Raw genomic sequence first — 27,747 nt, 5'->3', positions numbered from 1 at the left:
CGAGTTTCCAAACTAACGAAAAATTATTCCGAACTCGCGAAACTTCTGTACGCGTTCGGACTCAAAAAATTCCTAATCAGTCGAAACTCGCAAAACTTCTAAATGAGTTGGAACTGATTGGGAATTTCGAAGTGCAGGGGTTGCATCCGAAAAATTAGGCCTAGACTAGCAAAACTTTTGAATGAGTTACCACTCGCAAAAATCCCAATCAGTTGCGAGTTGCTAAACTTCCAAAAAAGAAACTGGGTCGACACTGGTTTGAATTAGTTGAGGCTCACAAAATTTAGACACTCAGTTATTCATTCATTTTCACGCGAGATAAACAACACATACCAAACGCTATCGCTCCACAAAAACAACGACCCATAGCAATCCCAAAGGCCCTTTATTTTTTTTCGAAAAAAAACCCCCCCAAAAATATCTGAACTGTATCCCATATTAAACGCACTAACGGTCTTATTTTTCTTTTCCGTAGAATAAAAAGAAACAAACCGTAGAAAATGGAGCCGGGACAACAACAAGAAAGAGGAAAAGAAAATAGAGGAGAACATAAAGCATCCAAACTGGGAATTGGGAATAGCAGTTGCCGTTTCTTTGTTACAGCGCAAAGCACGTAAGAAAACCAGACAAATTTACGCGGGGGGCAATAAAACTTGGGAAACTGGCCGCCACGCACCGCGTCAAAATAAAAAACCGACTCCACTTTCAATAAAAGAGTGGAGGGAGGACTGGACGCAATTGAACACTGAATATATATATATAAAAAAAAGGGGGGAAACAGTAAATAGCTTGGTCCAATATTTCTCCTTTGGGGAATTTAGTGTCTCGCGCACATATTTTCTCCTTTTTTGGCTTCCGCCATTTCCTAGTTTTATTCGGGGATCGAGGAAAACGAAACTAGGACTTATTCGATTGGACGTGTCTTTCCGGTGTCCGACGTCTTCAGTTCTGCCGGCGACGAAGAATGTATCGAAAAGCTACTTTTTTTTTTTTTTTTTTCTCTCGTCGTTGTCTATGGAGGGGGGGGGGGCAGAGTAGCGGTCCATGCTTCAGGTACCCCTGGAAAAGTTACCTAAAAATGTGCGTTATTTACTACAAGGCACGCACGCCCTTTGAAATACAGTCAAACCTCGTTAATGAGTCAGTCTTGGGAGAGCAAAAATATGACTTAGTAAGCGGAGTAAGCCATAGCTGTGCTAATTCCAATTGGGAGTTCCAAAAAGAGACCCGGTAAGCGGCGGAGTGACGTGTTAACCGGGTGACGCACTAACGACGTTTGACTGTACTGGGCATACGAGACTCTCACAAATGCGTGAGAAACTTGCGTATTACTGCAAATGTGTAATAAGGTTGAATATTCCCACAAACGCTTAAGATTCCTTCAAATGCATGAGAAACTCCCGTATTCCCACAAATGCACGAGAAGCAATGGTATTGCCGCCACAAATGCGTAGGTAGCTGGAGTATTCCGACAGATGCGTTAGAAGCTCGCGTATTCCCCAAATGCGTAGTAAACTTGCGTTTTCCTATTAATGAGTGAAAATCTTGCGCATTTTTGCAAATGAGTGAAAATCTTGCGCATTTTTGCAAATGAGTGAAAATCTTGCGCATTTTTGCAAATGAGTGAAAATCTTGCACATTTACTATGAGTGTAAAGCTTGCGTATTGCTACAGATGCGTGAGGAGCTTGAGCGTTTCCCTAACAAAGAAGTAAGAATTTACAAGATTCATTGAAAGACTGGCTATTTGTGGAGATGAAGATTACAAGGAAGAAAATTCATCACTGCCCCCACGGGGACAGTTCTATATGCGAGTAAGAATTTGCACATTCCCATAAATTCAAAGCTTTGGTATTCCTATAGATGGCGTGAGGAGCTTACGAATTCCTGCAGATGAGTGGAGCTTGCGTATTTCCATAAATTCGCGAGAAGCTTGGGTATTTACGTGAAAGGAACCACATACCCCGGTCAACTTACCGCTCGCACATATTAAAACTACGAAAACCATTACATTTCCTCTTTACTAATTCTAAACACAGATGGCAGCACCTGTTACAAACTCATTTCGTGGCCGAACGAAGGCATCTAGGTGCAACTCTCATCCTTCCCCCCCCCCCCCCACCTTGGCCTGGCAGATAATAAACGATAGTTAACACAGATGGGGAAGTAACGGCATAGCCACACGTGGTCGTCACATATATACCCTCCTCACCGAGCGACATTTGGGGGGCGAAGTAAAGAAATTATTCAAAGGGGGATTACTATCGAAAAATTTCAAAACTTTCATCCATTCCGTATTTTTCACCTCGCGCATGCGCAGGATCTATTCCAGAACGCTGAATTTGCGATTCTAAAATTACTTTTTAGTTCCGGAAAAAAAAAAATTTGCAATATCTGCGTTCTTTTTGGATTTGCGCCCGAAGGCGGAAAAAACCTTGAGGGGGCGCAGAAAGGGAAAAACAGGAATTTCAACCATCGATGTGAATCGATTGAAAAAAAAAAAAAAAAAATGTCTTTCGAAACAAAATCGTTCCATCGTGCCCGGAGAGAATGTCGTTGGGGGCCCCCACCACCAAATTCTGAAAGCCCAGGAGCCCTCTTCCGATAACAATAACAATAAAAAAAAAAAAAGTTCTCGATGTTGCAATCTCAGCGAAAAAAACTGTCGACTTACGATATCGATCGATCCATGGATCGGCCAGTCGATCGTTTATAACTGATGAGGGGATCGTTCCGCGCACCTCCCTCCACTTCTTGTAAGAGGTGAAATTAACGAGCTGTGGGAATCGAACGGTTGTTGGCGGGAAAAATTTCTCGAGAAACCCGAGAGAAATTTCCTTTTTTTTTTTACTCCTAAAAACGAACAAACAGAAAAATCCGGTTTATTCCCGGAATGGCTTTTTATCGGGAAAAGCCTTAAGATTTCAGCCCCCGTCCCTGGAGATCTTTGCTAACTTGGTCGAGTCGTGGTTCGGTGTCATCAATACGGATGGATGCTGCTTGTACATTTTACAGTGAATAATTCATTGTCTACATCAAGTTAGACAAGTGTTCCTCACCCGGGGGTTAAAGGAGATATCGTTAGGGTAGGGGTTTTTAACCGATGGGTTGCGACCTAAGTTTGGGTCGCAGAGGCTTCCGAGAAGGGTCAGACAAATCACTTACAGTCAGGGATTCTTGAGCATTTTACCGGCCACGACCCAAACTTGATTCGCAGGGGCCTCCGCGAAGGGTCAAGCAAATCCACTCGCAGCCAGGGCTTTTTTGAGCTACGGGTCACGACTAACTTGATTCGCAGGTGCTTCCGAGAAGGTTCAAACAAATCCACTTACAACCAGGGATTCTTGAGCTACCGGTCACGACCCAAACTTGATTCGAAGGCGCTTCCATGATGGGTCGGACAAATCCACTTATAGATAGATTCTCAAACAATGGGCCACGGTTCAAACTTGATTCGCAGGGGCTTCTGAGTAGAGTAGTAGGAACCTACTTTTGGTCGAGGATTTTTGAGCTACCGGTCACGACCCAAACTTGATTCGATAAGGGTCGTAAAAACCTACCTCTGGTTGAGGGTTTTTGAGCTACCGGTCACTACCCAAACTTGATTCGCAGGGGCTTCCCAGGTGAGTTGTATAAAAAAACTCACTTACAGACGTTTTATAAATGCCCTTAACAGCTTGGGTCGCGAAGCTGATCTTGTTTTTGGTTTTGAGTCGCGGCCGAAAAAGGTTAAAAAACCCCGGCGTTAGGGGTTTCGCGAGAAATAGTAATACAACCGATCCCGCTTATAACGTTCTCACTTGAAACGGTTTCCCGCTTAGTACGACTCAATTTTGTGGTCTCCCAGCTCTAGATACTCATCAAGATTTCTTGTTTAAAGCGTTTTCCCGCTTACGTTTTTTCATGACAGTTTTTTTTTTGTGGAAAACGTTATAAGCGAGATCCACTGCATTGTTGTAAAGAGCGTGAATATTATTTTAAGGGTTCCTTAAATCACGGGTTTCCACTGTTTTTATTTTTCTGGAACCCTTGACCATTAGGAGACATATATTCTCCAATGAAAAACTGTACATAATTATATCCCAAAACCCCAGTGGCAAATTTTACAGCTCTTGATTCCGCAGAACCCCAAAAAACCCCCCTGGGTTCAGCGGAGAATTAGTTAGAAACTTAAGAGATTTTTCCACATTTCTACCCCTATACGCAGGGGTTCCAACCTCCGGCCGGTTTCCTCCAGCCAGGAGGAAACTATAGGCTGAAGGAAAATATTTTGCATCTCTGCCCTTGTGAGAATATCCATGTTCATTCAAGGAACCCTTACAGTGTTTGAGGTTTTCTAATAAATCAGCAGAGCCTATTACAATTTCTAAGGGAACCAACCCATAGGCGGATACAGGCTCCTTGAATAGGGGACGGAAGGTGCAAATTATCGAAGGTATGTCTAGTGAACGGGGAGGAGAATGCCTACTACCACACTCTCACGAATGCCAACAACAGAATATTTTACCGAACCGGGGATCGTCCCCCCCCCCGTATCCGTTTATGGTGGAACCCATGATCAGGTCTTGGGAAAAGAGGATGAAGGGTTCTACAGAGTCTGGTAATGTGGAACAGTCGCGTAACTTTCAAGGGTTCCGTGGAACAGTCTCGTAAAGACGGAGGTTGAAGGGTTTCCTAAAGCAGTGGTTCCCAACCTTCGAAATTCTGCGGCCTGGTTTCGTTTGTTTTTTCAAGAGGAAGGCCCGGTCAAACACACGACTAACGGGAAATGACTGGAGTAACTAGGCTGGGGGGCAACTGGGGCACTGCCCAAGGGCTCCGAGCCGAACGGAGGCCCCCACAAAAATTTACACTTATTTTGCATAATAATAACCGTTTCTAGAGGGAGCCCCGAGAAGGCACACTGCGGCCCCACTCAAATAGGCGATATTTGGCAAATATCGGTTGGATGCAAGGGCGTACGTACTCTTTGGAGTTCGGGCCGCGAAATTTTGCGTTACCACCCTTCAAAATGCATTTAAATCAACAGAAATTGGCTAATATAATATTTTAATTTTTTTCTCCGAAATATTAAAATTTCTTTCTAATTTTGGTCGTCTTGGGAGGGGGGGGGGGGGCACGGGCCCCCTGCGTACGCCTCTGTACCGGTTTTAATCACATAGAAATCTGACTACACCTACGTGCGTAATGAAATACACCTAAGAAACGGAATAAAATACCTTTAAGGCATATCTTCTTCCTTTTCAGCACCAGGTTCGTGACGTTTGAGGAAGGGGGTGACATGGTGATATTGATGTTGATGGAGACGCCAACTTCTGCCTTCACGCGGCCTGTACACTGCAGAACTACCCTAAAAACTGCAAAACAGAAACAGACATTCATTCATTCATTTTGGTTATACAAACTCATAGCAACGTTTTGCAGGTTTCATAATGTAATTATGTTGATACAAGATGGCCTTACCTTCTTCTTTGTTTGGGATGGTGCCTCGCCTGGAAATGTTGAGTTGAGGTGCGACGAGAGCCTCCGAATTGCTGACTGATATCCCGATCGAATACGGTACCTGGGCAGGAGACAAAAAAATATATACATGTGTATATATACACACACACAGAATATTCTGAAAAATCATGTCATGAGACACTAGGTACGTGCAAACAAAATTCATTCATTACAATTTCAGAAATATCTACCCCGAGATACGTGTTATTCGGCGATCCTATTACCAATATACCAGGTAAAGTACCGCAGGAAACTTGTCTATGGGAAAACTAGAAACCAATCTGTAATGGTTTAATTAATGGTCATAATTCGTCGAACGGTTGGTTTGAGTACCCATTGAGATGCGAAACAAGCTTGCGTATATCTTTAGATATGCGTGAGAGAACCCCTAAAAGTCCGTGGAAGGATAGGAGGCTCACATACACCCCCTAGAATGTTTTTAAAGGCTTGCGTACCTTCTATCCCCCATTTGCAATAACAACATGGTGTAGTCTCCGAAAAAAAAAAAAAATCATAGGAAAGACATGCAAACGTCTCGACCGGGATCGCTTGAATTAAATTCGCACAGAATTTCGAAAATTAGTTACAAAGTTCGTTAACAGACGGGGCTGCAGTCTGCTGAAACTAAAATACGGGGTTTTCTGAATTCCCGGCTGAGACGTTTGCGGATTTAACGGCGGCGATCACCCTTTGCCCCAGCTTCTGCGGGGGAAGCGCCCGATAGGCGTGGCGGTGAGATGTTCGTCTACCACCGCGTGAAGATTGCTTTCACGGTTCCAGGTTCAAACCCGAGGGGCATTTTTCCCTAACGAGCTTGATGCAACCACCAAAAAATGGTGGTCGCTTAAGGACAAATAAAGGACTTTTCCGTAACGCCTAGTGTGTAAACTGGTGATACACTAGTTTCTTCCTTTTAGCAGTAAGAAACGTTGTCTTGCAACGCAACGAATACCCGGTTCGTCCTTGTCAGAAAACTTTCCTGACACAGGGGTACAACAAAAATGGTGACATGACCGCAGCAAAAATTGCTACCGCAGGGAGTCCCCCATCGAGGGGTTAGCGCACCAACCTCTCGACGAGTATATAAAAAAAACAAGCCTGCCGTTCGGAATCGGCAATAAATTGTAGGTCCCGGTCTAATTAGCCCTCGTGTGCAGAAAATGACCGTGGTGCGACAAAAATGATCAAATGATCAAAATGCAACGCAACGATCCACGCATCACTTCCCAGTAACACCCGGTATGCATATGTCGTATGCATTGTTATGGCTTAGTCTTTTTTTTTTCTATTGAAGATGTATTGCCGTATAGAATCGCCGCCCCGTTATATCTTGGTTATACTTTACATTACTGTATCCTTAAATTCTTTAAGAACACAGCGCCTTTATTTCCAATCCATCTCGTTAATGGCAGTAAATTGCGCTATAGCGATGATATGGCCAGAGTTGGTGTTGGGTGTAGTAGTAGCAGCTTCTGGGGGGGGGGGGGGGCAGTAAGTAAAGCGGAAACCCGGCAAAAATTTACATTACGCTTGTGACGTCATTTCGAGGATTAAAACGAAACGATATTTTTTTCCCCTGGGTAAATTCTATGGGAATAATTTTTTCACCCAAAAGTAGGGGCTTTTTACAATCACGAGTGAAATTCGGGAGTTTTAGGAATTTTTCGGGAGACTTGGCAGCTATGCAATAATTGCATATGAACTTACGTATTTGCATATAATCCGGACTCAAGTAAATAGCCTTTGTCAAACGATTATCATTACCTACAAAGAGCGAATTTGGAAACCAACACGAACAATCGGAAATCATTCCTCACCATTAAAGGGTTATTTTCCGAAACGAGAAGACTCCAAGGATAATGGGGGGAGAAAAAACCACAACGTCATCATCAAACAAAATTCTCGAAATGAGACAACGTCTGCAAACAAGACGTCTTCTAATTACGTCTCTTACCACTGCAAGCACACAAAAGAGAAAAAAGAAATAAGAATCCATTGGAAATTCCCAGACAATTACTGGCCTAACCATTACCACAAAAAAAAAAGAAAAAGAAAACCGTTCCCAGAAAAACAACCATCATCAGCGAAATCAACAACAACAACAACCATTTACAAATGCAGGGCAGCGCCCATATAATCATACGGCGAAAAGAGACAAAAAACAAACGTAAAATACCTATTTCTCTCTGCGCCCCCTCTGAGGGGGGAATTCCTCGGAGTCCTCCCCCATTTGTGTGTGATTGTGTATTTTTTCATTAACTTTCATTGACCGTCCACAAACCCGGTCTGTCACCAATTTGCACCATTTCCTGAAAGCGGGCGTGTTTCTTTTTGAACCTGCAGCTCCTGTGCAGGGTGCCTCCTGAGGGTCTGTATATGGCACGGTAAATGTTATGAATTGGTTATCATGTACAATAATCAATTTATTATGCACTAGCTATAATAAACGGCGCTGCCCGGGTTTTCTTCAATGAGGCTGTTTGGATCACGTGATATCTCCCTCTTTCTTTGAGGGACATGCAAACCGTGTCTAAGTTAACCAATATTGCGACTTCCTGTGCGACTTCATGAAATAAACAAATATAGATTTACAGAAACGAAGAAATGAATACATATTTTTCCTTTTTTAAGGGGCACCAAATATTTCGATAAACCTCCACCCCCGGAACTTCAAGTTATCTATTTCTGCCTGTTTCAGCTTTCAAAAAATGCTTAATTAAAGCTGTGGAATTTTTTACGGGCTCATAACTAATTTTAAAATATCCTAACCTACATGAATTTATGCAAATAAATATCAAAAGACAACACGGAGACATTAATTTTCATGCTTGAGAAGATATAAATAAAAAGTTAAAACCAATGTTATTGCATGGATATTCAACTCAAAAGTAGGTCCGTCTAATTACTTCATATTTAATCTCCTGGGCTTCGTATATCTCTAAGCGAACTGAATATTTCAAAAATCGAGAATTTTTAATACAATTTTTAAAATTATTGATGGGGTGGAAAACCCCACCAAATTTCCGCATTTCTACAATAAAATCGGCAATTTTTACACTGATTTCTATGGGAATCGTCCTTTGCCTGACCTTCAAACTGATGCTGATGATGATTATGACGTCTATTCGAAAAGCCTCATTACTGGGAGGATTGATTGTGGCCAACCATTATAAAGGCATAAACTATTATACATATACTAACAGGATTAAAGAAGTGACAAACCGTTGTAAAGGCATATACACGTTTGAAACCAAAGTAACCAAAGTAAACGTTCGGAAAGTGATTGTTGAGGCCCAAAAACCATTGTTGCCCGACACTTTTTTGCCCATTTGGGACACTTGCCCTGCTCTGACGAAATTTTAAAGTAGCCTATCGTTCAAGTCGGGTCCCATTTGGTATATATGCAAAATTTGGCGACGATCGATCTAAAATTGTTGATTTGTATAGAGAACATACACCCAGACAGAGACATACACCCAGACAGAAAATCAATTTTATATATATAGATTAATACCAATAGTCTTGGTAAGTTTGATAAATTTATCTTCTATTTTTTAGCGAATATGCATAATACTATATGTTTACCCAAGCGTCTCGTTGGTAAATTTGATAAATACTTGAAATTTATCAGCTTCATCTGAGATTATGCATAATACCCTAGTGCAATTCGAAATGAGTGTAGTGAAAGGCGCCAGTAGCAGAAAATTCAGAAATGAGCTGTCAATCGTACCCCCGTGCATTTTATAGGACTCTGCATAGATCTACATATTTTCAGTGATTTGCTTTCGTGCAGCGCCCTCTATCGACTAGAGACGGGACGAATATTCGGTATTCGGCCGGGACGAATATCTGTGCAAATCTTAGCACAGCAAATTAATTTTAAAAATTATATTAATTGGAATATTTCGCATAAATTAACAATTTACTGATTATACAGTATTTAATTGTGAGGTGCATACCTATCTGTGCAAGAGGTTATGTCAGGGTGAATTTCTAGGATAAAGAAAGCATGAAACTGAAAGTAGAAACTTATGTAATTCATACGCGCTTCTACTTCATTTTAATAAGTCAAGTTCCCTAACTGAAGGATGTTCCTAGACAAGAAACGCATTGAGCTACTGAAAGTGGGCTAAAGAACATCTAGAGAGGAAAAATAAGTCGCAAATTTTCTGATGCATTTGAGAGTAAATAATGGTTGACATTTTCTTAATTAGATGTTAAATTGTAACAAGTATTGGGGGAAAAAAATCGATTCAGTAAGCACAGTGATACCTCGGGTCACGAATTTTCCGGCTAATGACGATTTTTTCGTGATTTTTCTGCTTCGGCTAACGAACATTTTCGATTATATGTATGCGCACGCTAACACGAAATATCCGCGTCGTGAGCTGAATTTTCTCACCAATCATCATCATAATTACTGTCACTAGGGTCCGGTTTACTCATGTCCACCTCGGAATCAGATGCACCTACGCTTCTGTTTCTGAAATTCTTTGAACCACTTCATATGAAATGAAAGGTTCAACCAAAATAGAGAATGCGTTGAAAGAAAAAAAATGTAGTCTATGTTCAGAGCATGCGTTCCTTCAGTGCGAGACTCATCGAGCTGAACAGTCTGATGGGGGCACTCGGGAACTCTATCGGGTTGTGTCAACACGAGCTTTACTAGACTAAAGCTGGTGTTGGTTGTGTACATATTGGAAAATCAAAAGATCTTCAGCATCTTTCATCTTCCTGTAGATTCTCATTCATACCATTTTGAAGCTATTCATTTAGGAAGCCGCTGTGAATCAAGTCCGGACCGTAACGCATAGCTCAAGAGCCCCTGTTTGTTAGTGGATTTGTATCCCCTGCGAATCAGAGGTTTGGGTTGCGACCCATACATTAATAGCCCTTAATTGTTAGTGGATATGTACGACCCATCTCTAAAGCCCCTGTGAATCAGAGGTTTTGGTCATGACCCATAGCTCAAAAGTCGCTGCCTGTAATTGTTCTGTTTTTTTATTGGACAAAACAGAACACTTTACAAAATACAAAAGAAACACAGATAAGACAAAAATACATAATAAATAAACAAAAATACATAAAAAATAAACAAAAATACATAAAAAATAAACAAAAATGGACAAATGGACATATATATACACCCACTTTGTGACCCTCAAGGGACTACTTGACCTTCCACAGAAGGTCGAATAATTTGTAATACTATATTTCTATTCTTCAAGCAACCTTCATTATTGTTCTATTATCATAAACAATAAACAGTAATAACTTATGCTCGTGCGCGCGCACAATGATTGGATTTTTATAACGTCACAAAAATATGTTGGAAAAAAAATTGCAAATTAAAACAATAATTATATCTTGTTCATAGTATTATCTCTTCGAACTTTGATTAGTGTTCAGGCAAATTGTTGAAAGTATGGATATTTATTATAGATATCTCTATGCACAAAAATTAAATACATGTATTGTAAAAGTTAGAAAAAAATACTTTTCAATGTAAATATTTCTATTGTATTAGTGTTTCAAATACAATGCTCTTCGCAAAATCAAAAATATTATAATTCAATCTTTTATTAGTATGATTAGCAGTTTGGTATTTATTTAATACTAGCTATAATACCCGGCGTTGCCCGGGTTTTCTTCAATGAGGCTTTTTTGGATCACGTGATATCTCCCTCTTTCTTTGAGGGACATGCAAACCGTGTCTAAGTTCACCAATATGTAGGCTGACCATATTTCCTCGAGAGAAATACGGGACATTAAGATTCTGAATACGGGAAAATACAGGACATCGCCAATTATCGTCAAAAACGACACCAAAACTAAACAAAGTTGCCAAATATTGTTGAAATTACGGAAAAATCACAATGGCGGGAAAGATGCATTACTGCAAATTGCAGTGGATTGAAATGTATTCCACGAAAACAAAAACGTTCACCAAGGCAAATGTGGAGATTAGTATTCTCATATATATATATATATATAGATGTAATTATCATAAAATAATTTATGAGTTGAATAATAATATCAATCTTTGACTTCAATAAAGAATAAAAAGTCAAGTAGGCTTCGTGTAAAATACGGGAAAAACCGGGACACTTCTGCCAAAAAGTCGGGACGAACAAAAAAACAGAAAATACCGGGACTGTCCCGGGAAATACGGGACGTATGGTCACCCAACCAATATGGCGACTCATGAAAGAAACAAATCTAGATTTGCAGAAACGTAAAAATTATATATATATATATATATATATATTTCTTTCTTTTTTTAAAGGGTGTTAGGTATTTCGATTCCCCCCTTTGAACTTCAAGTTATCTTCAAGTATCTCTGTCTGTTCCAGTTCCAAAAATGCTTTGTTAAAGCTGTGGAATTTTTTTTCTTTTTACGGGCCCATAATTAACATTAAACAACCTAAACTATACGTGAATTTATGCAGGTGAATATCAAAAGACAATACGAAGACATTAATTTTCATCCTTGATGAAATGGACCTTGAATGGACCATCCTTGATGGTATGGACAAAAAAGAAAAGGAGAGTCATTTATTCTTAAGCTGATAGGATTCGGGCAAATCGCCAAAAGTTTTCCGGGAAATATTTCTCCCTGTCCCGTTTTCTTTTCCCCGCTCCCCTCTTTTGTTTCCTTTACCTGTAACTTTTATGTCCCGGATTTTTCTTTTTCACAGGAAGAAGGTGAGCAATTTTTTTTTCTCGCTCTCTCTCTCTCGTCGTAACTCCTGAAACTTTTTTGTCCTGGATTCACGCTACAGTCTCCCAGATTTCTCCCCCCCCCCTTTAGAATTGTCGTCCTGGATTTTTCTGAAGGGAGAAAAAAAACCAGGAAAAATATTTTTTCTTTCTCAAAATTATTTAGGGAATTACATTTGAATGTGGGCGTCATATATCAATGTGGGGAAACTTTTTTCGTGTCGTGTCGTTAAATCGATTACGATGATTTATGGAGGATCCTGCAATGTTCAGAGGTTAAAACCGGGGAGGGGGGAAGTTGTATACAGGGAAAAACGTCCTGGATATTGTGCTTCTTTGGATGGTATGGTTATAGACGTCCCAGACTGTGCGAGAGCTGTTTCAGAGCTCGATGACGTCCTGAACTATATACGTACGAACTTTGAGACTTACGAATCACCCTTAGAGATATTGATTGCATGAAATTTTTCGGATACGCATAGTAAATATGATTAATGGATGAAGCTTTTCAAGTATGAATGAAATTGGGATTAACTATTGAATTTTTGTTCCGATACAACATTGGGTTCGTAAATATCGTGATATTTCCGATAGAACAGTCCACATATTGTTGATTATTAACGTTTTTAGGCTTGATGTGAAGTAATACATTACGAGTTGAATGGTGTCACTATCCCGGATGCAACTAGGGCCACCGATTTGGGAATTCTCATTGACGAGCGGCTTATGTTTCCTGAACATTGTTCAGCGGTGGTCAAAAAATCGAATAGAATGCTTGGTCTCATTTTCAAAAAAGATCTCTTCGCGTTCTCCTAAAGTCATTCTTCCGCTTTTTCGAGGCTTAGTTCGCCCTGGACTGGAGTATGCTGTAAGGTTTTGGAGACCATACCTACAGAGGGACATAGACTTGGTTGAAGGGGTGCAGAGAAGAGCTACGCGTGTCCTTATTGGCACACGGGGCTTGAGTGATGAAGAGAGACTTCATTTTTTGAATATGTTTACATTTGATGAATGCAGGTGTCGAGGAGATATGATCGAAGTGTTCAAAATTTTCAATGGGATGGATAGGATGGACCATGTAGTACACCGCCAATCGACTGCTTTTACAAGGGGACACCAGTATCGATTGGTAAGGGACAATGCAAGGTTATGGTGTCGCAGGGAATTTTTCTCTAATAGGGTTGTTAATAAATGGAATAGCTTACCCCCGGAGGTAGTAAATTGTAACACAAATGACACGTTTAAAAAAGAAGTATGATAAACATGTTGGGGTAAGGAGCTATCCATACTTAGAATAAGACAACCATAAGTATTCTTTATCGGCATTGTATAATATTTTATCACGTGTATACATTGTTTATAATTTTAGTTTTTAATTGGGTTGCTGTATTTTTGAAATATATGGCATCCATATTTGTTATGGGCATCTTTTTCTCAGCCACCTCGTTGAGCATTTTGCCTGTTGCGGCGTTGTATTTATAGTTAGAACATATCCTTTAACTTGAAAACATTCATCTGATATTTATAAATACAGTCGCCTCCCCCCCCCCCGTATTCGCGGGGGTTAGGTTCCGGGGGTGACCGCGAATACGAGAAATCCGCGAATAACCGAAACCATAGTTTTTCTTGTAGATCTCGTTTATTGAACAGCATGAGAAGAGCAGGGTAATGCAGAAGTAGAAGGGAATGTAAAAGAGAGAGAGGGAGTGAGAGTGCAGAGCGATTGTTGGCGATGTTTTCTAAAAGAACATCATGATTTCTACTTGCCGTTTCTTCTTGATATCATCAGGTATGTTGGAATATTATCACAAGGCTTCCTCTACCAATTTTTGTACATGTGAAGAGCGTACCATAGAGGGATATATGTCATGAAAGCAATCTGTTGCTGATTTTGCCGTTTTGTTGGGGTTTTCGTGCCATTCAGCTGCCTTGACGTTGAACGCTGAAGTGTTCCTTGTGGCTATTTATTCGTACAGGGTGGGCAAAAAGTCGAGTAGAAACTTTAGACAATTTAAAAAACCGGAAAAATAACCGAAATAAAAAACGGTTTGCAGGGTTAGCATCGCTAGGTCACGGGAATGTTTTTAAGGTATCCGACTACCTTTCTTGTCACTTTTCTTTAAAATGGTTCTGGAGTGAACTTTAAATACATTTTTTGATAGAGAGTGTCTCGAAATGGTGAAAACAGTGACAAATTTTGGTTTATCTATTATATTATCTATAAAAAAGTCGTTTTTATGTCAAATTTTAGATAAAATTCATGTGATATTCGAAACACGATTGCAAAAAGTTTTATGAATGAAATGCTTTATGATTTTCACAGTGCATTTAGCTAGTAATGTTGCAGGTTATGAACGAAAATTTAAAGGATTGCGTGATATGTTCATAAGTTACACCAAAATATGTTTAAGTACGTGTGAATTTTTCTAAAATTTCATCCTACATTTTGTCTATAAAACACTGTAATTCAAAAAATATATGTGGTAGACCTTAGATTTTGGTTCATAACCTCAACAATATATAGCAAAATATCACATCAAAATTTCGTAAGGATGCATCAATGTTTACAAATCATGTCACAAAGTCAAGTAAAATGTCAAAAATAGCATTCTTCGTAAAACACGTTTAAAGTCTTTATTCGCGTATTACTTGTATGTAAAAACGCAACACTAAAGTGAACGTAACTTTGATTCTAAGCATCATTTAAACAAAACAAGGCCCGTTTTGGAATCACAACAAATAGGGCTTTTATAAAAAAAATGAAAATCCATATTTCCTTCCAAAATGACGTTTTCAGCGTAGTCGGATACCTTAAGTGAGGAGAAAAAACTAAAAAAAACAGCCGATAGGTTGCGCTAATACGAGCGACTTCGGTGGAAATATGGAAATGAGACGGTTATAAGACTTTGCGCTCTTAATCCACAACCAGTTAGTTCACCGTTGTAAACCGCGTATGTGAACAAGGATGCTGAGTGCGAAAGATGTGTTATCCCTTGTGGTGGTGGTCATGTGGAAGACCACGTGGAATTGACCACCACCATAGGGGGTAACACATGGGCAACGCATACTGCTGTAATAAACGATTTAGAGGCATTCTGTTAATTATTTGCATGTCTTTTCTTTGACTTGTGTATGTCAGCGCCACCTATCGGCGGTTTTTTAAGTTATTTTTTGTCTGTCTTAAAAAAATTCAAAAAACTTCAAAAAATGGAAAAATAACCGAAATTAAAAACGTTTTGCAGGGTTAGCATCATTAGGCCACGGGAATTTTTTTTTAAGACAGGGGAAAAATAACTCAAAAAACAGCCGATAGGTGGCGATGACAATTGTCTCACTCTAATCTCAAAAACCGATTTTTTGTCTGAAAATTTGTCAAAAATCTCCTCGGGTACACCTCAAGAATGGGTTTTTGAGCTGGACTCGGCGTGGCGTAGTGGTGCAGGTGTGGAACGAACTTGGAAGTACAGGGTGGGTAAAAAGTCCGTAGCAACATTAAAAACCGGAAAAATAACCGAAATAAAAAACAGTTTGCAGGGTTAGTACCCGCTAGGTCAAGGGAATTTTTTTTAAGGCTGAGGGGGAAAATAACTCAAAATACAGTCGATAGGTGGTGCTAACGTACACAAGTCAAAGAAAAGATACGCAAATAACGAACAGAATGCCGCCAAATCGTTTACCACAGGGGATAACACATTGCAGGCACCAACAAAGCTTAATCCTTCGTACTCAGCATGCTTGTTCCTACACGCGGTTTACGACGGTGAACTTGTGGATTAGGAGCGCAAGTTTTCATAACCGTCTCATTCGCATATTTCCACCGAAGTCGCTCGTACCAGCGCTACCTATCGGCTGTTTTTTTAGGTTTCCCCCCCCCCCCGTCTTAAAAAAATTCCCGTGACCTACCGATGCTAAACCTGCAAACCGTTTTATATTTCGGTTATTTTTCCGGTTTTTTTGAATTTCTAAAATTTCTACGGGCTTTTTTTTGCCCACCCTGTATGAATAAATAGCCGCAAGGAACACTTCAGCGTTCACCGTCAAGGCAGCTGAATGGCACGAAAACCCCCAACGAAACGGCACATAACTAACGTCACAGAGATCACGTGACCGAATTTAAAAGAAACTTTTTCGCTTTTAAAACAAAAATAACATTTCTAGAATTTTCTTCTTCTTTTTTTGAGAAAAGTTATTGACAGGCTCTTCTTAAAAACAGCGTTCCTCCCCCCCCCCTCCTCCCCGTCCTAGAGATAAAAAGGTAAAAATAAAAGGATACATTTGAAAAATGAGGAAACACCGGAAAAAATTCTCACAAAAGAATTTTTCAAAGAATCAAAAAAAATCTCAAGAAAAGTAGCCAAACCTTTTTTTTTTATAGAGAAAGAAAGAAAGAAACCCCTGAAAAATCGACTTTTTAGAGAAAAAAGAAAAATACATTTTTTTTTTCCTTTTTCAAATCGTAGAACAATAGGTTGAATTTTGTGGAATCAGGTCGTAGAAGTTTCTAGAAAGAGGGAATAATAATAATAAATAAAAAAAAAATGGAAAAGGCTATAAAAATAACAGATGTGGTTGGCAAGTGCCGTGCCGAGCAGTTGTCGTGATTGATGTGCCAAATGTTTGCCAAAAAAAAAAAAGAAAAACACACACACACACACAGTTTTAAAACACATGAACATTTATAATGAGAGAAAAGAGGGGAAGAGAGAAGTTCTTTTCCACGTGACATTATGAAATAAACTGTGAAGTACAGTGAAACCTCGATATAACGATACACCGTGGACAGAGAAAAAATATCGTTGTATCGAGAGGTAGCAAGTTTCTCCGGGGTTATAAATAGTGCGGCGCTCACAAGATGGCAGGCTAGACAGGCTCAGAGAGGCACAAGGAGATTCGGTCAGTTGTGTTTAAACTTTACGAGAAAGTTGTTAGCTCTCTGATTAGCTTGTAAATACGTGTAAATTGCTGTTCTGTAAATAAATCTGTGTTTGTCCGTCGAACCGCTTCTTGTTTTGCAATCTCGAAGTCTTGTGAAAAATTATCCGCAACAATACCTTTTTGCCGGCAAAATGCTCAGCCCTGAGAATAAATATCAGTATATATTTACCGTTACTATAAGCGTCGATATAGTAACTCGAAATAGACGCTGTAGTAACACCAAATTGATACTGCGAATAAATATAAGTAGTCTAGGCAAAAAAAGGAGGGGAGTAGGGCGCTTACCGGGTTCGGCCTAAGACTCTGCCACGTGAAATGCAGTTCGGATATGTGATCGGGGACCAGAACCACGAACCCCAGAGCGTAATCGTTGACGGTTCCGTCTCTGACGTATTGTAGCTCGGCATTCAAACCTATAACCAAAAAAAATGTATATGAATAACAGCGAAACATTATAACATGAATAACATGCACTTTCGCGTATTCATTTGAAGAATAAAAACCGGAAAAGTAGCTCAAATTCCAAGTGAAAAAAAAGAGACCCTCTCTCTAAGATTTCTCCGGAAACCACTTCACGATCCAAGACAGCAAATCCTGGAGCTTGTTGGTATTCGAGTCACGTATTTGGCGGGTCTTTTCTAGCTTTTAAGAAAGATGGCGATGATAGACACGCTATTTTTACGTAGAATAAACCTCCTCTTTCTCGATTTACATTTATATATATATATATATATATATATAAAATCGTTGTCATTCTCTCAGCCCCTAAAGGAGTGCCACGCGCACACATAAGCTCGATTCATAATTCAAAGCAAATCACCGCCATCGACTATTTGATGGAACAGCGGTTCAAAATCCCACGAGTGTTCCGTTGCGCACCCGAGAGTACTAATTGAGTGAACGATCGGACGTCAAGTGCACCAACACCACCACATCAGCTTTTTTCTTTCTTTTTACTTTGGAGCACGCTCCGGTCGGAACACACGTGCGCTTTAGGCGCGTGTCTAACTTATGGTGTTTCGGCATAAGGCTGAATAGTTTCCATTGTCCAGCTGTATGAAGATATGACCAATCTCCGTGGTTGTGGATTCAGAGATACGAGCATATGGGAGTACATATTCCGGCTCCAAGGACAAATCCAAAAAAAGTGAGAGTGTATTTGAATTGGCTTTATTAGCGTTTATCGTTTCTATTCGCCCTTCAAGAAAGCTATTATGCTTCTGTACGGTCCTCAGAAAGTAATTGAGCTTACGCACAGCCCTCTCAAACTAGTAATTCAGGCTTGCCTATCAAGAAAGTTATTCAGCTTTTATACATCTGTCAAGAAAGTTACTCAAATTTATCGAAGAAATGATTCAACTTTCAAATCACTCTTTCCAGAAAGAATTTACACACTTTTATTATGAAAGCTATTCAGCTTTCACACATTTCATTTATTATGAAAACTATTCAGCTTTCACACATTTCATTTATTATGAAAACTATTCAGCTTTCACACATTTCATTTATTATGGAAGCGAAGCTATTCAGCTTTCACACATTTCATTTATTAAGGAAGCAGCTTTCACACACTTCATTTATTATGAAAGCTGTTCAGCTTTCACACATTTCATTTATTATGAAAACTATTCAGCTTTCACACATTTCATTTATTATGGAAGCGAAGCTATTCAGCTTTCACACATTTCATTTATTAAGGAAGCAGCTTTCACACACTTCATTTATTATGAAAGCTGTTCAGCTTTCACACATTTCATTTATTATGAAAACTATTCAGCTTTCACACATTTCATTTATTATGGAAGCGAAGCTATTCAGCTTTCACACATTTCATTTATTAAGGAAGCAGCTTTCACACACTTCATTTATTATGAAAGCTGTTCAGCTTTCACACATTTCAATTATTATAAAAGCTGTTCAGCTATAAAAGCTATTTAGCTTTCACACATTTCAATTATTATAAAAGCTGTTCAGCTATGAAAGCTATTCAGCTTTTCCCAGATTTCATTTATTATGGAAGCAGCTTTCACACACTTCATTTATTATGAAAGCTATTCAGCTTTCACACATTTCAATTATTATGAAAGCTGTTCAGCTATGAAAGCTATTCAGCTTTTCCCAGATTTCATTTATTATGGAAGCAGCTTTCACACACTTCATTTATTATGAAAGCTATTCAGCTTTCACACATTTCAATTATTATAAAAGCTGTTCAGCTATGAAAGCTATTCAGCTTTCACACATTTCAATTATTATAAAAGCTGTTCAGCTATGAAAGCTATTCAGCTTTCACACATTTCAATTATTATAAAAGCTGTTCAGCTATGAAAGCTATTCAGCTTTCACACATTTATAATGAAAGTTATTCAGTTTTTAGGCGTCTATTATGAAAGTTATTACACGACCCTCGAATAAGTAATTAAACTTTCATACAACCCTCAAAGAAGGGGGTAATTCGGTTTTTATACGCCGAATATCGAAGAAGTTATTAAGCTTTTATACGGCACTTGAAGAAGTGAGATCAAGTTTTTATAAAAGATACAGCCCTACAAGGAATTCAGATTTTTACGGCCCGAAATCTTCGAAAATGTACCTCTAGCCTGAAAAAGTTTGTTCATCCAATCATTTCAGTCAGTATTAATGTGTCTTCTCCTCCGAAGTCAATTCCCGAATGGCATGAACAAGGTAGCATTCCCCCTAACCGTTTACGTTTGCAGCGCCCCTGGGAAGCAAAATCAGAACCAGAGCCGGAACTCGAGGGGGAGGGGCGGGTGGGGGCAACTGCCCCCCGGGCGGCAGTTTTGGGTGGCAACAAAGAAAATCCGTTACAAAATCATAGAAAGTAGTGGAGGTGGCGAAAATCCTAGTTACGGCCCAGATCCAAACTTCAATTTACCGCGAGATATACAATCCCAAGGACTTCATCGGCACTCTGTCGAGTACCATGGCCCACTGCTTTGGAATTTTTACCATTACTGCTTTAAATATTATAGCCTTATACCTGAAAATATCTCTGATCAACATCACGTTCAAGAAGCCTTTGCGCTCTTAAAGATAAATGGAATGGGGAGGGGGGGGGGGGAGGGCAGCCACTAATATCATCATTACTGCAAACGCCCACCCAAGTCAAATTGATATACTCCAACCAGCCTGCAAACATACCAGACATTGAAATATCCTTTTAAGGCACAATATAGAAATGAAGAGGGGAGGCAGCCTCTCTCATCGAAATTCATGTACACGAACCAAACCGTTTAATCACGGTACAAGTGGGGTGGGGAGAGGGCGAATAGCAGAAACATTATATAATTACCTAATATCTGCAGATAAGATCGATGGATAGTCAGGCTAATCAAGTATCGGGGGTAGAGGGAGAAAGGGGGGGGCCTCCCTGTATCATGAGAAAAAAAGAAGCAGGGCCTCAACATATATAAACGCTGTTGTCATCGTGATCATCCTCCACAATTTTCTAGGGGGCTCGATCCATGTCATCTGGGAGCATATTAGAGGAACGGAACCGGTTTCGATGCCGGAGGAGATTTTGCCGTTTATAAAGCTTACTTCTATTGATCCTTGGCGAGTGGCAATATGGCTAAAGCTAGGGCCAAACTCGCGTCCAGCCTAGCCCAACGGTTACCCGCAAATATTTGCTTCCAGTGTTCACCTCCCACAGCTGCAATCAGAGGCATAAGGCTGGCAACACATTGGCCCAGCTTGCCCCAATATTTCTCGGCGAATATTTGGTTCCAGAACAGACTATGAGTTGTGACTGTTGACGTTCTTCGACCAACGTGTGGCCAGACGGATTGGGAGATCGGGAAGGAGACTCTTTTTTTTTGACTTGAGTTCTAGACTGGAAGGGCCTGGTCGTTTTCTACCGCCAGTCTTTCAATACCTTCCAGCCTCCAACATTTGAAGATCGTTAATGATGGAGCGATGATCTCCATCGTTAATGATGGAGCCGCCATACTGCTCGGCCATGACCAACCTCTGAATATATTGTGCCAGGCTGGACAAGAGTGTAATTCTAGCTTAACTCGTTAAGTCCTAATAGGTGTGCCGTGAGATCAACCAAGGATTCCATGGAATATTTCGCAGATAACATTATATTCAAGGGAGAGGGTGTGATTCCCGACCAGTGTGCCACAGAAATTTAAGATACTACCAAAGTGCTTCGAGATCAGTCAAGGGTGCCTCGGGTTTTTTGGAATTGTCAAAGATGCCGTGACCGTAAAGGTTTACGCTGTCGCCAAAAGTGATTCCAAAATAATCCTAGAAGACTGTTTATTCAATCAGTAATTAACCGAGAACCCCTTGATCGAACTGCTAGGGAACCAGATTCTCCGACACTACTTCATAGACGCTTAAATCTCCACTCTTATGTTTTGTTCTTGAACTCAGTCCATGGTTCAGTAACCCTAGGAGGGCTGCGGATTGCCATTTGGAAACTACGGCGATGATACAGGGTCCACAACAGGGTATTAGCCTAGCCGTAAAAAAGTTTATTTTAGGGATGCGGTTAGGAGGACCAGAAATTCAGTGAAATATTTTCACATAACAATAAGAATCCTCTATGGCCAGCCTCGTAAGCTTCCACTATTGTGGGGTGGGGGATGATCAGGGCAGCGATTACCAATCGGTGAGCCATGAGATCGGCCATTACCGATCTATCTGGAATCGTAATCACATTTGCAAAGGCGCCACCACGAAGGTGAAAAGTTTGGGAATCCCTGGGCAAAACGCTTATGGGTCATTAGGTGGAATTTCATTAAAAATTAAACGCTTTTTTTCTCTCTCTTTCTCCTGAAATTACTTTTTCCAAGCAATTGAATTAATGAAAAACACCATTAGAAAATAATTCATTAATTTCCACGACTTGATTAAAACTCCGAGAGGCAATTACAAAATCCGCTTTAACGAACAAATTAACGGGCGAGATTCCTCCCGAAACACCAACCCCCTCTCCCGGCAACATTGGTTCCAATGATATTAAAAGTAACAATTAAATACGGAACCACCTTTTCAGTGGCGGGATAGCTTACGCCACTGCAGCAAATTATCCAGTGCCAGGGGCTTAGGAATCAATTTAAGATTAATTGTACAGGCCATTTAAATATCTATCATATACTACATTGTATATAAATCAAATCATAATGAAATTTTCATCAGTTTGAGTCAAAATGAATTATTTTATTCATTATATTTGTTTTTATGCATGCAATTGTGATTGATATTTCGGCAATTTTAACAGAAACGATTAGTTTTTCATTCGTTTCAGTTCTCTAAAAGATGGCGCTAAATTGATCAAAATGAATTCTTCAAAGAAAGAGCATAAATTCCATCAAATTTAAATTTACTCGCACAAAAATAATAATAGTTCTGGTACAGCAGGGTTTGAAAAATCTAAAACAAAATATTTTTCGCATCAGCTACATTTCACAGGTAGGAGCAAAGCATGTTTTTTGCTCGAGAAATTGGGCTGGAGTAGTCCTTAACTTTTTTTGTGGTCCAATCTTGTGACATTGAAATGGGGTCACGGACCCCTTTTCGGTCTAACTAGTGTATATAACGGGAAATTAATGAGTTGATTGTCTTTTCAATCAAGTCCACGGAAACCCTGAATCTTTCCTGGGATCCTGATTAAGAATTAGTTAGAAAGTAATGTTTTCTTTGACACTTGCCTGGGACTAAAATGCCTCTTTCCAAGTTAAGCGGAAACGCAGGCATAAATTCTGAAATTTAAGTGCTATATTCTCAAACCCCCTATTAATTTATCATACTTAAAGAAAAACATTAGGCGCCCATGGCGATTTTTTTTGGCCAACGTGGCGAAATGCCGCATGAGATTTGTCAGGCCCTACCGTACTGCTGATAGGGTATCTTGCGCTAGTATAATTTTTCTTGATTTTCTTTCATCCATGAGAGAGACCCTTTCTTGATTCTTGGAGTATATTAAGTAGGTGTGTGAAGCAAAAATTTTATAAATTAGGGCAACCTACGAACGGATCACTGGGCTAGAGTTCACTTAGTTTTCCTGGTAGGTCGCAGGTTCCCCCCCTCCCCCCGGCTTAAGTCATGTTTTGAGGTCCCACACTTAGCTAGAAGTATTAGCTTATATACAAGGCGTTCTGTTAATGGACCGACAAAACCGGAGGGTTGTTGGTAGGCATCAAGAGGAACAAAAATTGCAATGGAACATGGTGTCGCAAACCACGCTTAAGAGAGGGTGAAGATCGCGTGCAGGTTGCGACTTCACGCTGGACCGACAAAAAACACAACAGTATAACTACATAATGATTTATATTATTAATTATTACAAGAGTTGTTGGAAGTGGCGGGCGCTGACGTAATCGCACAGTTTGCGTGATCCTACTCCAGCGCATGCGTTTCGCGACGCTGATATGGTGAGAGAAACCCACGAACGCATTCAGCGATCAGCTGACATCCACATTTCGTCTGCTCTGGACTCAAGTGTATGAACATTAGTTTTTTTCGCTGTTTTCACTCTCTGCCTCACTCGGACCATTTTGCAACACCCTGTATATTAACATAAACACTTTCACTCGGAAATCATAACGTTGAATCTCATCACGTAAGCCCCTTTAAAGGGTTTTAAACCAGGGGCGCACAACCTTCGGCCCGCTGGCCAAATACGTAACGCCGGAGGTTCTACCCGGCCCGCAAAAGGTGTTGCATTAGAAAAGTATGAGAAATAAGAGAGCCGACCATATTTCCTTCATGAAAAATACTGTAAATAGGGATCCGCATACGGGACATCGCCAATAATCGTCAAAGAAATTGCTAAAGGTTTGTTAAGTAGCCAATTATTGCCAAAAAGATTTTCAAAGGCAAGGTAAGCAAAGTTGCCAACTATCGCTAAAATTTCAGAAAAATCACCAATGTTGGCAAATAGAGAGCTACTGAAAAGTCGCAACACAATTTCTAGATCTTTAAATTGCCCGCGATACATTTCCAGATCGCTCAAATGTTAATTGACGAAAAAAAGTGTGTACGCGTTTGAAAAATATGCGAGATGAATACATTCATGACACTAAAATATTATAATTATAGAGTCATAATTATCATATTATAGTTTATAAGCAAGGAAGAAGAAAAATTCTAGTAATTTTCGTGGGGGAAAAACGGGACATATTATAGGAAATGTCAGAACGGTCAAAACTATGCCCTGTAAAATACGGGTCAATATGGTCACATAATAATGGTCATAGATAAAGGATTTAAGAAAGAGTGTTTCATTGGCAAAATCAACTTTACAAAATACCTCGGTTTGTCAATACTAAAATAAAGGTTTTTTAAAGAGGCGGGATATCTCGTCAATACCACTTAAAGGGTTGATCCATACACGCATAACCCATGGCCAGCGGGCCGAATGTGGCCCTTTGAGTCGTCTGATGTGGCCCGCTACAAGTAACTAAATCACTCAAATCGCCTACTCAAGATTATTGATGCACGTAAGTGGCCCGTGGCAGCTCTCCAGACTTTTTACGAAACAAGCGCGACTCAACAACATAAATGCGTTAGGGCCGAACATACACTCAGAACACACACTCTTTCTGACATGTGCCGATTCGTTAGAAATCCCACAGATGAATGTGTACGAGGTGCATGTACGGTTAAGTAGTATTAGTTTACTCAAGTGGTAGGTTGTGCCATTTGCAGGTTACTCAAGTGATTGGCAGAGCAGATTTCCACTCGAGTGGCGCGCGACATGCTTCGAGATCACTTAAGAGGTTCTCTGTATTTTTATAGATCACTTAAGCTGCTTTTGGCACATTTCCAGATCACTTAAATTGCCCGCGACACATTTCCAGATCATTTAAATTGTCCACGACACACTTTCAAATCATTTGAGTGACCCTAAGCACGAATCACTTGAGTGACCTGCAGCACACTTCCAATTCTCTTAAATAGTACGTGATACCGACTGCAAATTACTTAAGTGGCTCGCGGCACATATCAAAATCACTCAAGTGGTCCTCAACACACATTCAGATCACCTAAGTGAATCGAAGTACATTTCCAGGTGACTCAAGTGGCCCAAGAGCACATTTTTCAGATCACGGCAATGGCCCGCGGCACATTTCCAGATAACTTAACTGGCCCGCGGCACGTATCCCAAAAACCAGTGAAGTTGTGGCCTACACTCCACAAAGATTGAGGAACATAATCGAACCGCGAACTCCACCCGATTCGTCGAGAGCGATCCTCCCACGTACATATTAAACAATTTGAACCCGTAAAATCTGGTGTTGACAGAGACTCGAGATGAAGAATCGTTGCCCACACATGTTGGGGGGCCCTTTCGAAAAACAAGATTCGTCAGGGGGACCTCTTTCCCATCTATAACAGACACACAGACCCCCCTCCCCCCACCCCGTAATCTTACGCCGCAACTGAAGACGAAATGGCGCAATAAAAATCGAAATAAAATATCGGAAAAGAAATTTTTGCCGCATCGAATATAAATTAATAAATAAGGTAAATAATCCGCGCGCGTCGGAAACGACCTGCGCGCGTCCGATAACAACGCCGAAAAATAAATAAGAAATACGCGTTCCTCTCACAATACGTATAACGAAGGGGGGGGGGGCTGAAACGGGCACAGGGCGAGGTAGAATAGATTCTTCCCGGGTAAACGCGTTGCCATGGAGACCACGGGATGCTGCTGCGGAGATCGGAATTGCGTCACAGAAAAGGGATCATTTCTCTCTCTCTCTCTCTCCGTTCTGCTCTCGGGCATCCCGTTCCCTTATCAAGCGACAGAGAATGTGACTCCGTATAAAATATTTATTTATTTATCTTCTTTTTTCTTTCTTTCTCGGGCTGTTGCCATATTTTATATAATGATATCGTCATCTTCATTTTTTTTTTTAAAAAAGAAGAAAAAAAATCCCTTTTTCACGCCTTATTAATTCTTATTCTTGAAGAATCTATTTTATATCCAATGGAGAGACGCGTGTGTGTGCGTGTGTTTTTTCTCGGGATGATCCTCCGAGTTTGACTTGGATTGATGCCTAAAAACACACGTAAGTGAAAAGTGATGGACGGCGATTAGAATACCTGGCGCGGTGCCCACGGATTGTGTGTTCTTTATAATTAAATGGAGGCGACGAGAAGTCATTTCGTGTCTTTCCTCCCGTGGGTATTTTAATCGTCGATATCCCCCTTCTGCAGGTTACAAGTTGTGGTTGATGGGGAGAGGAGATGCTTGTACGTGCAACGAGGGTGCTTAAACTTGAAGGAGAGAGAGTGCGGGGCCGTACTTCCACTGATCTGAAGACGTGTCGCGGGCCACGTTGAGTCATCTGGAACGGCACGTCGCTCAAATGATTTGTAAATGTGCTCGGTGGATCGCTTAACAAATAGGCGCGGTGGCCCAGGTCGATAAGGTACTCATACGGGGTCATTCAAGTATTACGTCAGCGTCGAGGGTGGGGAGGGGGGTTTCGGATTTGCTGACTTTTGATGACGGGGGGGGAGAGGGGGTCAAAAATGGCTAAAAATCTGCTTACGTAATACTTGAATGGCCCCCTATAGAAAAATGTCCTCTCCACTTGTCAATACAAGATTCATTGAGAGACTGGTTATTTGTGGAGATGAAGATTACACAAGAAAGAAAATTCATCACTGCCCCCACGGGGACTGACTCGAACCCCGGTCTCTCGCTTGCCGGGCGAGTGTTCTACTATCTAAGATATGGAAACAGATATAATATTTCAACCTTGGAGCGTATACATATGTTGAAAGGCACCGTACATGGACGGCGTCAACAATCAACTAATAGCTCGTGAATGATATAGGCCAACCAGATGGCCACATGCATATAGAAATGTCCTCCCCACTGGACATGGTAGGTCACTCGTCCTCTCCACGGACATTTCTATATGCATGTGGCCATCTGGTTGGCCTATATCATTCACGAGCTATTAGTTGATTGTTGACGCCGTCCATGTACGGTGCCTTTCAACATATGTATACGCTCCAAGGTTGAAATATTATATCTGTTTCCATATCTTAGATAGTAGAACACTCGCCCGGCAAGCGAGAGACCGGGGTTCGAGTCAGTCCCCGTGGGGGCAGTGATGAATTTTCTTCCTTGTGTAATCTTCATCTCCACAATGAATTCCTTGGCGAGTGGCAATATGGCTAAAGCTAGGGCCAAACTCGCGTCCAGCCTAGCCCAACGGTTACCCGCAAATATTTGCTTCCAGTGTTCACCTCCCACAGCTGCAATCAGAGGCATAAGGCTGGCAACACATTGGCCCAGCTTGCCCCAATATTTCTCGGCGAATATTTGGTTCCAGAACAGACTATGAGTTGTGACTGTTGACGTTCTTCGACCAACGTGTGGCCAGACGGATTGGGAGATCGGGAAGGAGACTCTTTTTTTTTGACTTGAGTTCTAGACTGGAAGGGCCTGGTCGTTTTCTACCGCCAGTCTTTCAATACCTTCCAGCCTCCAACATTTGAAGATCGTTAATGATGGAGCGATGATCTCCATCGTTAATGATGGAGCCGCCATACTGCTCGGCCATGACCAACCTCTGCATATATTGTGCCAGGCTGGACA

General features: G+C 40.6%; 1 protein-coding gene across 2 annotated transcripts in view; it reads right to left on the bottom strand.

Moving 5' to 3' along the window:
* The window catches only part of dnt (tyrosine-protein kinase Dnt), a 326,423-nt gene that overhangs the window by 18,194 nt on the left and 280,482 nt on the right, over positions 1–27,747 (bottom strand). For both annotated transcript variants that reach the window (XM_089254305.1, XM_089254304.1), the window contains exons 2-4: positions 17,442–17,569; positions 5,463–5,562; positions 5,219–5,356 (exon numbers count right to left, since the gene is read on the bottom strand). In XM_089254305.1, coding sequence (XP_089110431.1) covers positions 5,219–5,356; positions 5,463–5,562; positions 17,442–17,569 — 366 coding nt within the window. The remainder of the gene's footprint in view (positions 1–5,218; positions 5,357–5,462; positions 5,563–17,441; positions 17,570–27,747) is intronic.

The sequence above is a fragment of the Pholcus phalangioides genome, unplaced genomic scaffold (genome assembly GCF_987345545.1).
Source record: "Pholcus phalangioides strain wild (caught in Gottingen) unplaced genomic scaffold, Ppha-v1.0 ptg000041l_1, whole genome shotgun sequence".
Taxonomy (NCBI): domain Eukaryota; kingdom Metazoa; phylum Arthropoda; class Arachnida; order Araneae; family Pholcidae; genus Pholcus; species Pholcus phalangioides.
The sequence above is the reverse complement of the archived record's forward strand: the minus strand, read 5'-3'. Positions and strand labels throughout refer to the sequence as shown.